We start from the raw sequence: 12,934 nt of genomic DNA, 5'->3' as shown, positions 1-12,934 counted from the left end.
CCTCGGCAGATTGGCTTATGTGCCAGCTCCTGTAATCTGTACATTCCCAGATTTGGCTTTGATGAGCAGAAAGGAAATGTTCATCTCTGAATCTGCCCTTCTACATTGACCCACCAAAAATTGGCTTAATTTTAAGGGAAAATAGAGAACCTGGCTTAGTGTAGCCAGCTCCTGTTATTCAGGAAATGAGGATGTGAGAAATGGAGTCTGGGGAGAATAAATACATATTGTAAGCTTTCTGCAAAGGCTCATCTCGCCTGGGTGTTCTTGCCACACAGAGAGGGTTTAGAGGGCCTCTGAATTAAGAAGGAATTCCTAGAAAACCGGAGGCTCACTCCTAAAAGAAGCAGCCATATTCTCCTTTGCTGTCTAGAGTCTTAGTTGTTGTTGTTGTTGTTACCATTAATGGTGGGCTGACTGTAGATACTTTGCTTCAAGTGATTTAATTTAATCCTCAAATTGTCAAAGCTGAGATTTTTACTCCAAAGTCCATGCTGCTTTCACTCTAGCGTGCCCCCAAGTGTCCATTAACAGAGAGTTGGGAGTTGTTACAGCAGCCCTAGAGTTCTGGTATTCTGAACTTGGATTTTTCTCTTTTGCCATTTGAGTAGTGACAAACTCCTTCAAGTAATCTACCTTCTTCCTCTCTTCATTCATTGCATTGAAGCCTTTGAAGTGCTCTTCTTGGACAGACCACTGGGAAAATGATGGTGTGTTGTATCACACCTTTTAATAAGCCACATTTTATTCAGGGAAAGCGGGGAGCTTTTTTTGTGGTTTGCAAACCTGATATTAACATTGTCCTGACCAGAAAATGTCAAAACTTGCCCACCCACCCAGTTGTGTTTAGGCTTCTAAAAATAATGTTATTCCTCCATACTCAGACATCTGTTTTCACTCTATTGCCAATTTAAATGCCGCTGTATACTCTGTGTATCATGGCTACTTTCCCAGTATTTTGAAAATTTGCGCAGGGTAAGGGGATTTTACAAGTTCTCAAAAACATGAAATATTCCTCTACAGTAGCCATACCACATGATGGCTAAGTGAAATGATAGGTATCCACGTAATTAAAGAGATGCACCTGTGTATGACCTCTATTCCTGCTGCTGGCATTAGGATAATAGTTGGATTCCATTTGAAGGCTGAGCCTCTTCCTGGGAATGGTTAGGGAAGGCTCAGGCTTATTAGCATTAAATATCAACCTAGACTGAGACAACGATTTCTGGCAACTTTGTGAGAATTATGTATTTGTTGTTGCAGCCCACTTTCTTTTTGGTTAACGTTTTCAACAACTGAAGAAGAACGTAACTACCATTTGCTGGCACAATAATGAGAACTTACATACATAATCTCATTTGAACCTTAACAGTGGTTTTGAGGGAGTAGATATTACTCTTCCCATCTTTACAGCAGTGGAAGTCCTTTGCCGAAGTTGCTACTTGACCTAGGTATTTTCTACCACAGTGGGCTACCTGCCAGTTTTAAAGGTCTAGTTTTCTAAAAAAAAAAAAAAGACCTGGCTTATAAGCATTCAGGTAAAAGTCGAGGTCGTCAGACATCATGGGGGTAGTTTTTTAGGCTGGCGTAGTTGACAGGAAGTGCTGCTTTTTTGTGCAGGTGGCCTTGGGAATTGAGAAGAGGAATTACCCAGGGTTGGTGCGCAGCAAAGCAGTCAACTCCCTGATCTGGCTCCGTGTCTCTTTCATTGCTTTTCAAAACAAGCTACACTTTGGGATTCAAGAAACTGATGATTTCTAAAACAGGCCTAGGTGAGGACTTTGTAAAATGACACATCAAGAATTGGTTGACAAACTGTTTCTTTTAAAATGCAGAAACTTATTTGAGAAAAGTAGGCTTTTTGTAAGTGTTGAGAAGCTAAGCCATTTGCTAACTTCCGTTGAACTTAGAATGAAAATCTGGTATCTAGCAGAGCTTTTGTGAGGTCCTCTTCCCTAGCTCTTACTTGAGGGTTGGGGATAGAGAGTATAGCCCAGCCTTTAATGTTGTTGTCATCCTCTGTCCAGACATCTCAGGGGACTGATGTATCACAGGCTGAGTGTGTACAGAGGACCCTGGCTCCTCTGTGCAGTCTTCTCTGCTGCGTCTTCAGGGTTTTGGATACAGTTAAAGATTGTAGCCACGTCACCCACTTCTAGGAAACATTTTAGAGTAGTGGGAGAGCATGTAGGAAATTCTTTTTGGTATAGGGATTCCCCCCACCCCTCTTTTAAATTAAAATAATTGTTTCCCCTCAAACTCTCATGCGGTAGTAAATGTGCTTTTTCTAGTCATTGAAATATAAAGCGAAACAAAGCTACTTACTGCTTCAGTGTCATCTTAAAGCAATTGTATACCTCTTAAACCTAAGAACAGCTTGGTAACACCTGGCATATATGTAAAAACATATTATGTATTCATCTTTGTAATACTTTGGGTTCATATGAACTCATACATTCTGTAGCAACTCTGTGGGCCCCCAGAGGGTATAATGTGAACATTTGTAACCACTGCCAAGAGTCACTGGCCACAAAGTAGACTTGTTACCAGTACATCTGCCTACTAAATCAGCATTTTCCTGGAGTGCTCAGCATGCTGAGATGGCTTAATCACGATCTAAAAATACATTGTTTCTCTAAATGATTCCATGCGTTAAGTTCTGCTTAAGAAATGCCTGTATTCTGGACCTCTTTTTAAATAAAGAAGTTGCTTATCTGGACAGATCCGTTGTCTACTTTGATAGAGGTAGCAGAGCTGGTTGGGTTATGTTTTTTTATTTTTTTTATTTTGAAGTGTGCTTTTGTATGTCTAATATTTTACCAAGTCACTAGAGATGATGACCCAGGCTAGGAAGTTCTGACTTGGTGGCAGATGGACAGATGAGTATTTCCTCTCTCCTGGCATCTCCATGGCACGTCTGTTCATCTCCTGGGCATTGGAAATACGCCATCCTGCCCTCACAGATGTGTATGGGAGCTCCTCGAGGGAAGATACCGTGTTTCCAGGACTCTTGCTAAGCGCTGGGGCCACAAATTATGGAAATATTCACTTTTTAAGTATACGTGTATTGATATCTCCAACCCTCCATTTCCTTTTCTATAAAATGCAAACAATGATTCCTGCTTCGGAGTTACGATTAAATTAGCTACGAAATATATAAAGTGAGTGGTATAGTGTTAGGAAAGCATAGTGCCTGGCACATAGCTTTCAGTTAATTTTAAGATTTTAGAGTGCACAGAAGGATACTATCTTCAAAATAAGAAGAAATAGTTTGTTAGATGTCAGTAGAGCCAGTAATTAAGTACTCCTTTCTTCAGCAAAGCAGATAATTAGACTTTTAGCTGTAGAGAAATAATTAGCTACTGAGAGAGAAACTATATCCTGAAGTGTAACAGGTTATTGAAATCCCTATTTTCCCCTAATTTCAAGGATCAGGAATTCAGACTTTAGTTACTCTTAGTAGAGACATTGTATCTTTTGAGCCTTAAAAATCACTTATATCTACTCCCAGAGGTTAGGTCTTCTGGTGCTCTGGGTATGACCTACTTCTTCACTAAACTTGGCCCAGTGGTCCAGGCTATGGAGCTCATTATCTCCCTTAAGTCCTTGCAGCACTTAGAATTTTTATCACTCATTTGGCACTTTTGGAATTGTTACTGATCTTACGTTCTGTGTGCACTGCCTCAAGAGGCAAGCCCATCCTGCTTTGTATTGAATATGTTAGTAGCAAAATATGGGTTCAGAGTCAGAAAGAACTGAGTGTGATTTCCAGCTGGTCTGATTACTGATTTTGTGGCTGCAGGCAAATTAAACTCTGTTTTCTTGTTTGTAAAAAGGAAATAATAAGTACTTCCTTCCTTCCAAGGTTATTGTATGGATCATTTAACCAAATAATCTTAGTTTAGTGTCTGTCTATTCCAGACGCCATGGGTCTAAACATTGGAGTGGTGCCTCCCTGAATTCGTATGTCTCCTGTTGATCTTTTTATCCTCAGTGCCTAGCACGGTACCTGGAATATATTAACATCTCAGCAAATGTTGCGTAAATGATAAGAGGAACAAGAATCCAGGGCTGAAGTGTACCATTTTTACTCTACAGAAACATTAGGAAGGTTAAAAATGATAAAATTCTTCCTATGTAGTTGGCTTATAGTAGTTGCTCAATATCTTTCCTCAGTGATCAAGACAGTGCTTTGTTTGGGTATGTAGATTGTCAATATATGCTTAATGATGGTTTTTAATTGGCATTAGGGAGCGACCCAATGAGTTACTATTTATTTGCGTGTTTTGGGTGCAAATGGCATTCTTTAAACATACTGAATTCTGTCTAGGCCAGTTTTTTCAAGCCCAATCCAAAACTCATTGGAAATCCTATGATAGTTGCCAGATGGGCAGGGAAAGTTTAAGAGAAAAGATTGTTGGGTTAATATCTTACTTGGAAAAGAGCATGATCCTATCCACAGACAGTTATGCAAACCAAGATTGGGGTATCGGTGGTATGCTGTTTCTGGAAGCAACGCCAAAGTCTGAAACCTAATAGAATAAGTTGATTCATAAAAACTCATCTCTTGTCTCCTTTTTCCCCTAGACTATAGAATCTAACTGGCGGTGTGGACGACACAACTTGCAGAGGATTCAGTGCCGCTCTGAAAATAGTAAAGGTGTCTACTGTTTACAGTATGATGATGAAAAAATTATCAGTGGCCTACGAGATAATTCTATTAAGGTGAATGACTGAATTTTATATGTATTATTTTTAGAATCGTGGCTATGTGTTAGACACTAGATGTGACAATCTTTCCATTTACTCCAGATTGGTTTTTATCTCTTCCACTCAATCTTGGCAGCTCTCAGTGTAGTTCTAAAGAACTAGAGCCAGAGCATTTCCCCGTAACTAATACAAGATCCTGGATTGTCTCACTTCTTATCCTTCTTTAAGCACAGTCACATTCTATATTCTGTATTAGGTGTAAATAGAAAATATCCCAGTATCACAGGGCTCTTGATTGCTTTGCCGGCTGGTAAGAGTATTGGTAGTTTATAAACCAAAGCCATTACCTTTTATGGTTTCTGAGAAGGACTCAAATAATAATACCACAGAATGATAGAGCAACGTATATTGTTTTCATTAACTTTTCAATAGTAGATAAACTGTATTATTTCTTATGTTTAATCTGTTTGATGGCTGATCTAATTTGATTTTATTTTACATTGTAGCTTATGTCCTCATATTTTAGAAAGCATCGAGTTTTTTAAATTTTGTAAAAAAACATTGTAACTTACAAACAGGGAAGTTTGCTCTTCTGTTGTATAATTATGTGAGTTTTGATAAACACACAGAGGTGTATAACTGTTACATGGAGCAGCTCTCTCATTCCCCTAATTCCCTTGTCCTGCCCTTTTATTTTCCTGGACTTTTTTGCCTCTTTCCTGTGCTTACCTGTTCACCTGTTGAAGGATGTTTGTGTTGTTTCCAGTTTCTTAAAATTATGAATGAAGCTACCATAATTATATACCTGTAGGTTTTTTGGGGAACCTAAATTTTTAGTTCATTGGGTGAAAACTGAGGAGTGAGGTTGCTGGCTCATATGGTAAGTGTATGTTTCACCTGCTAAGAAACTGCCCAGCTGCTTTCCACAGCGCCCGTACCATTTCACGTTCCCATCAACAGTGATGAGAGTTGCTTTTTTTTTTTTTTTTTTTTTTGTGTGTGTGTGACAGAGTCTGTCTCTGTCACCTGCCTCCTGGGTTCAGGCAATTCTCCTGCCTTCCTACCTCAGCCTCCTTAGTAGCTGGGACTACAGGCACATGGCACCATGCCCAGCTAATTTTTTTGTTTTTAGTAGAGATGGTGTTTTGCCATGTTGCCCAGGCTGGTCTTGAGCTCCTGACCTCAAGTAATGCGCCTACCCCAAAGTGCTGGGATTACAGGTGTGAGCAGCCACTGCACCCAGCCTGAGAGTTGCTTTTGTTCTGTATCCTTGTCAGCCCTTGATTGTCTCAGTTTTTTTGATATTAGCCATTCTAATAGGTATGTGAACATACCTCATTTTGCTTTAAATTCGCATTTCCCCAGTGATGATAGTGAGCATCTTTCTATGTGCTTACCTGCCATCTTCTTTGGTGAAGTTTCTTTTCGGATCTTTTACCCATTTTTAAAATGGGTTCTTTATTATTGAGTTTTTAGAGTTCTTCATGTAGTCTAGATACAAGTCGTTTGTTAGATACGTTTTGCATATATTTTTCCCAATTAGTGAGTTGTCTTTTCATTTTCTTTTTATTAAAAAAAATTTTTTTTGAGACAGAGTTTTACCCTTGCCCAGGCTAGAGTGCAATGGCTCAATCTCAGCTCACTGCAACCTCCGCCTCCCGGGTTCGAGTGATTATCCTGCCTCAGCCTCCCGAGTAGCTAGGATTATAGGTATGCGCCACCACGCCTGGCTAATTTTTTGTATTTTTATTACAGACAGGGTTTTTCCATGTTGGTCAGGCTGGTCTCAAACTCCCGACTTCAGATGATCCACCTGCCTCAGCCTCCCAAAGTGCAGGGATTACAGGCGTAAGCCACCATGCCTGGCCATCTTGTAATTTTCTTAAAGATCTCTTTTAACAGAGCAAAAAATTTTAATTTTTTTTTTTTTTTTTTTTTTGAGATGGAGTCTCACTCTGTCACCCAGGCTGGAGTGCAGGGGCATGATCTCGGCTCACTTCAACCTCCAGCTCCTGGGTTCAAGCAACACTTACGCCTTAGCCTCCCAAATAGCTGGGACTACAGGCGTACGCCACCATGCCCAGCTAATTTTTGTATTTTTAGTAGAGACGGGGTCATGTTGGCCAGGCTGGTCTTGAACTCCTGGCCTCAGATGATCTGCCCACCCAGACCTCCCAAAATGCTGAGATTACATGCGTGAGCCACTGTACTTGACAGAAGATTTTAATTTTGATGAAGTCCAACTTACCAGTTTTTTCTTTTATGGATCATGCTTTCTATATTATATCCAAGAAGCCTTTCTCTGAACTCGTTGAATCTGTAAATTTACGTCTTTCGTTACTTACATTTCAGTAGTCTTTAGCCATTATTTTTTCAAATATTTTTTTCTGTACCAATTTCTCCTTTCCTTCTGAAATTCTAATCACATAAATATTAGATCAAAATTAGATATTGTTCCACGTTGTTTTCAATCTTTTTTACTCTCCCTTCTGGATAATTTCTATTGTCCTATCTTCAGGTTGACTGAATTTTTCATCTCTTCATCTCTATTCTCCTGTTACCCTCCCCGCCCCATCAAGTGAGTTAATTTCAGCTATGATATTTTACAGTTTCTATTTCTCTGCTGAGAATTTTCTGTTTTTCATTCGCTTCAAGCACGTTTATCTTTATCCTGTGGAGTATAGTTAGAGTAACTGCTTAACATCTTTAACCATGTCAGCATCTGGGTAACCTCCAGCTTGACATCTGTTGATTGTCCAGTCCCCTGAGATTTTTCATTTTTCTTGATTTTGTATGCCAGGTAATTTAAACTCGTATTTTGGGCATTGTGGATATTACGTTGTAAAGACTGTGGGTCCTGTTATAATCCTCTGGGGATGTTTTTGGGTAAGTGTGTTTTTAAGCAGTTAGTCAACTTAGTTGGGTTCAGAACACAAGTTCTGTCTTGGCATCATCGGAGGGGTTGGGGGGATGGTTCTAATCTCTTTTCCACTGTTCAAAGCCTTTGCTGTGCCACTTTGGGTCTGTCATGGGCTTTCACTACTCAGAGGTTAATCTGAGGCTTCAGCAGCGCTTGAAATACCAGCTTAGTTATACAGCCTTTGCTGTGCTGGTTCAGTCTGTTCTGTGCATATACAGCTCAAGGGTAAGCCCAAGTCATGTGTTGTTTGGGTTCTTTTATTTCTAGTTCTTTTCTCTTGGTTTTCCCTATGTCTCTTCAGCTCATAAGGACACTTTTTTTCCTTTTCCTCTGGCCAGAAAAATTGGGTCACTCTTGGAATTTTTGTTATCTATTCCATTGTTCTGTAGTACATCTTCATGACTGAAGCCATGAGCCCTATGAGAAAAGAGAGAAAAGAAACCCCCAGGGATCTCTTTTTTCCAGCCCCTCTGCCTAGAAAGAGGGATTTCTTTCAGAACTTTAGCTGCGTGTATTGCTATTTCACTATAGCTTCCTGGTCAGGGCCTGCCTCTGAGCAAAAGCCACAATAGAAAGAAAAGAGGAAAAGCCAGGTGTTGGTGGCTCATGCCTGTAATCCCAGCACTTTGGTAGGCTGAGGTGGATGGATCACTTGAGGCCAGGAGTTCAAGACGAGCCTGGCCAACATGGTGAAACCCCGTCTCTACTAGAAATACAAAAAATTAGCCAGACGTGGTGGTGGGCACCTGTAATCCCAGCTACTCGGGAGGATGAGGCATGAGAATTGCTTGAACCCAGGAGGCAGAGGTTGCAGTGAGCCAGGATCACACCACCGCAATTCAGAGCAAGACTCTGTCTCAATTTAAAAAAAAAAGACAAAAAACAAAGAAAGAGAGAAAACAAGAAACAAAATAATGGCAAATTCACCCCATGCGGATTGTTTCTTCACATTTTGACCCCTTGCCACATCTGCCTTCCCCTGACTTTTCAGAGTTCTCAACTAGTTTTATCAGAGTTTTTAGTTATAATCAACTGCAGAGATAGGTTGCGGTGGGCTTTCTCCATCTTGGCCCTATTTTCTGTTATTGTTCTACTTTGGGTGAAATAAAACTTTTCTGCTTTTTTTTTTTTTAATTTTAATTTTTTGTTTGTTTTTTAAAAAGTGGAATAGTGGAATTTTAGTAATTCAGCTACCTAGGTCAAACACACTCTGAATTATAGAATATAAGAAACTGTTCTGTTGGTTTCCTATATGTATGGCAGTGATTGCGAAAAGATACTCTGTGGATGTGAATCTAGAGGATGTTAGCAGACATTCTAGGCAGAGAATAATGCCCTCCAAAGAAGTTTAGATAACACTACATGCTGTGTCTCCAGCTTAGAAATTCACAGGATACAGTGGCATAGAAAGGCTCTGAGAATGCCTACAATAGAGACACCCAGTGTTTCCCAAGTTCCAAAACTTATTTGACCACGGAACTCTATTTTTAATTTTTTTTTTCTATTTTTTTTGAGACAGAGTCTCTCTGTGTTGCCCAGGCTGGATTGCAGTGGGACGATTTCGGCTCACTGCAACCTCTACCTCCCAGGTTCAAGCGAGCGATTCTCCTCCCTCAGCCTCCTGAGTAGCTAGGACTACAGGTGTCCGCCACCAGGCCTGGCTAACTTTTTGTGTTTTTAGTAGAGATGAGGTTTCGCTATGCTGGCCAGGCTGGTCTCAAACTCTTGACCTCAAGTGATCCGCCTGCCTTGGCCTACCAAAGTGCTGAAATTACAGGTGTGAGCCACTGCTCCTGGCCCACAGAACTCTATTTTTACGTATACTTGATAGCCCTAATCTGTGGCTACCAGTATCTCTAGAAAGTGTAATGTATGCTACTATTTAATACTGGTAGTTTTTCTTTAAGAAATAGATAAGAATAGTTTATAACAGCCTTGTCAAAACATAGTCTGGCTGTGGGCTTGGAATTCATTTACACTAGATGTGTTTTCAAAAGAATTATCTTAATTGTGGCACATCCATTTGATTTATAAGACATAGAATAGTAGAGCAGAAGTACGCTTTGAAGAGATTATCTAGACCAGTGGTTGGAAACCTTTTTTTTACCTTATTCTGCACCAATCCTTGATCACTAATCACTTTAAAAATAACTCAGGTTCCATTAGGTCAGAAATTAAAATCAAGCTTTGCTATTGTGGAAAGATATTATACTTCAGTGTCTACATCATTTATAAAATCTTGTTCATTTGCAGTAAACTATAGAGTCACTGCAAAAATTATGATGGTATTGTTGTACATGTCAAGAAATAGGTGCACAGTCTATTTTTAATAGTTTAGTCTTTGAAAACATTCTCATCTCCCATGAAATATCAACAATATCGATAACTTGGAAACACTGGAAAGATTAAAAGAAGGGAGTGGGTTTGGTATGTAAGAAGGTGCTGCTTGTCCTGACAACAAGTAAAAATCCGAACAAACTGAAAAATCAGCCATTCTACTCAGATTCGTAAGAGAAGTGAGGTCACAGGAGAAGCTGCTGCCCCACAAATTGGAGAGACAGGCAAATACAGAGAATCATAATTCACTGGCTCAGAAACATCCAGGAGAACCAGTGCCTAGGTAGGGTAACCTGAACTGTAATTGAAAAATTGCTGGAGGTTCAGTGTGGGACAAGTCTGAGAAGTATAAACTGAGGAGGAGCCAGTCATCAGGGCTCCCCACCACACTTTTGTGAGTTTTACCTCCAAGAGCTCTACTAGGTTCTGTCAGTGATTATCACAGAACAAATGCCCTTGTGTTTCCAGCAGTGGGGAGGGAAAATAAACCTTTTTAACTATACTAGGTTATTCTGTACCTCTTGACAAGGTCTACCTTCAGTAGGAACTGCTTAGCCAGAGCCTAAAGTGCTGAGATTTTATAGAACCTGGCTGACCTGGGGAAGGGAAATACACAACTCCAGCTTCCTCATCCATGTGGTCCCACATAAAGGGGTGAGGGAGAACTAAGAAGTACTTGTGAAGTCTAGAGGTATAGGCTCACTAAAAGACCGAGACCTAGTCATGGAACTATAGAACGCTTCCCTTCTTGAAGGCCTGTTGATAGCATTTCCTTTTGATTAATGTACACAAATTCATAGCTTTTCTATACACCAACAGTGACTAAGTGGAGAATCACATCAATAACTCAACCTCTTTTACAATAGCTGCAAAAAAATAAAATACTTAGGAATATACCTAATCAAGGAGTCAGAAGACCTCTACAGGGAAAACTACAAAACGCTGCTGAAAGAAATCATAGATGACACAAACAAATGGAAGCACATCCCATGCTCATGGATGGGTAGAATCAATATTGTGAAAATGACCATACTGCCAAAAGCAATCTACAAATTCAATTCAGTCCCCATCAAAATACCACCTAATACCAAAACCAGGAAAGGACATAACTATTCCTTTCTCATTCTTCACAGAATTAGATAAAACAATTCTAAAATTCACGTGGAACCAAAAAAGAGCCCATGTGGCCAAAGCAAGACTAAGCAAAAAGAACAAATCTGGAGGCATCACACTACCTGATTTCAAACTATACTATAATGATATAGTCACCAAAACAGTGTGGTACTGGTTCAAAAATAGGGACATAGACCAATGGAACAGAATAGAGAACCCAGAAATAAACCCAAATACTTACAGCCAACTGATCTTTGATAAAGCAAACAAAAATATAAAAGTGGTGAAAGGATATCGTTTTCAACAAATGGTACTGGGATAATTGGCAAGCCATATACGGGAGAATGAAACTGGATCCTCATCTCTCACCTTATACAAAAATCAAGTCAGTATGGATTAAGGACTTCAAACCTAAGACCTGAATCTATGAAAATTCCAGAAGATAACATTGGAAAAACCCTTCTAGACATTGGCTTAGCAAGGATTTCATAACCAAGAACCAAAAGCAAATACAACAAAAACAAAGACAAATAGCTGGGACCTAATTGAACTAAAGAGCTTTTGCACAGCACAAGGAACAGTTAGCAGAGTAAACAGCCTACAGATTGGGATAAAATCTTAACAATCTATACATCTGACAAAGAACTAATATCCAGAATCTATAATGAACTCACATCAATAAGAAAAAAACAAACACAATGAACTCAAATTAACAAGAAAAAAAACAAAACGGTCCCATCAAAAAGTGGGCTAAGGACACGAATAGACAATTCTCAAAAGATATACAAAATAGTCAACACACGTATGAAAAAATGCTCAACATACGAAAAAATGCTCAACAAACATGAAAAAATGATCAGAGAAATGCAAATCAAAACCACAATGTGATACCACCTCACTCCTGCAAGAATGGCCATAATCAAAAAATCAAAAAACAGTATATGCTGGTGTGGATGTGGTGAACAGGGAACACTTCTGCACTGCTGGTGGGAATGTAAACTAGTACAGCCACTATGGAAAACAGTGTGGAGATTTCTTAAAGAATTAAAAGTAGAACTACCATTTGATCCAGCAATCCCATTACTGGGTGTCTACCCAGGGGAAAAGAAGTCATTATTCAAAAAAGACACTTGCACATGCATGTTTATAGCAGCACAATTCACAGTTGCAAAATTGTGGAACCAGCCCAAATGCCCATCGCTCAACGAGTGGATAAAGAAACTGTGATTGTATATAAGACGGGATACTATGAAGCCATATAAAGGAATGAATTAACAGCATTTGCGGTGACTTGGATGAGATTGGAGACTGTTATTCTAAGTGAAGTAACTCAGGAATGGAAAACCAAACATCGTATTGTTCTCACTGTTATGTGGGAGCTAAGCTATGAGGACGCAAAGGCATAAGAATGATGCATTGGACTTGGGGGACTTGGGGGGACAAGTGGGAGGGGGGCGAGGGATAGAAGACTACAAATATGGTGCAGTATATACTGCTTGGGTGATGGGTGCATCAGAATCTCACAAATCACCACTAAAGAACTTAGGTAACCAAATACTACCTGTACAATAGCTTATGGAAAAATAAAAAATAAATTTAAAAAATCAGTAAAGAAATGAAAGGCTAGAAATTAATACAATATCCGATCATACCACAAGTGGATATAAACTAGAAATCAGTAACAAAAAGAAGCTGGAAAAATTCCTAAATACTTTAAGATTAAGTAACATAATTCTTTTTTTTTTTTTTTTGTTAAGTAACTAGTTTATTTACTTTTTTTTTTATTATACTTTAAGTTCTAGGGTACATGTGCATAATGTGCAGGTTTGTTACATATGTATACTTGTGCCATNT

At 39.3% G+C, this 12,934-nt stretch overlaps 1 protein-coding gene across 1 annotated transcript in view; it reads left to right on the top strand.

Moving 5' to 3' along the window:
* FBXW11 (F-box and WD repeat domain containing 11) overlaps positions 1 to 12,934 on the top strand; it is a 144,150-nt gene that overhangs the window by 107,676 nt on the left and 23,540 nt on the right. Inside the window, 1 exon segment of the mRNA XM_017849423.1 lies at positions 4,588 to 4,725. Within this exon segment, the coding sequence (XP_017704912.1) occupies positions 4,588 to 4,725 (138 nt within the window).

Source organism: Rhinopithecus bieti, unplaced genomic scaffold (genome assembly GCF_001698545.2).
Source record: "Rhinopithecus bieti isolate Rb0 unplaced genomic scaffold, ASM169854v2 scaffold_30732, whole genome shotgun sequence".
Lineage (NCBI taxonomy): Eukaryota > Metazoa > Chordata > Mammalia > Primates > Cercopithecidae > Rhinopithecus > Rhinopithecus bieti.
Note: the sequence above shows the minus strand (reverse complement) of the source record. Positions and strands in the feature narration are given on the sequence as shown.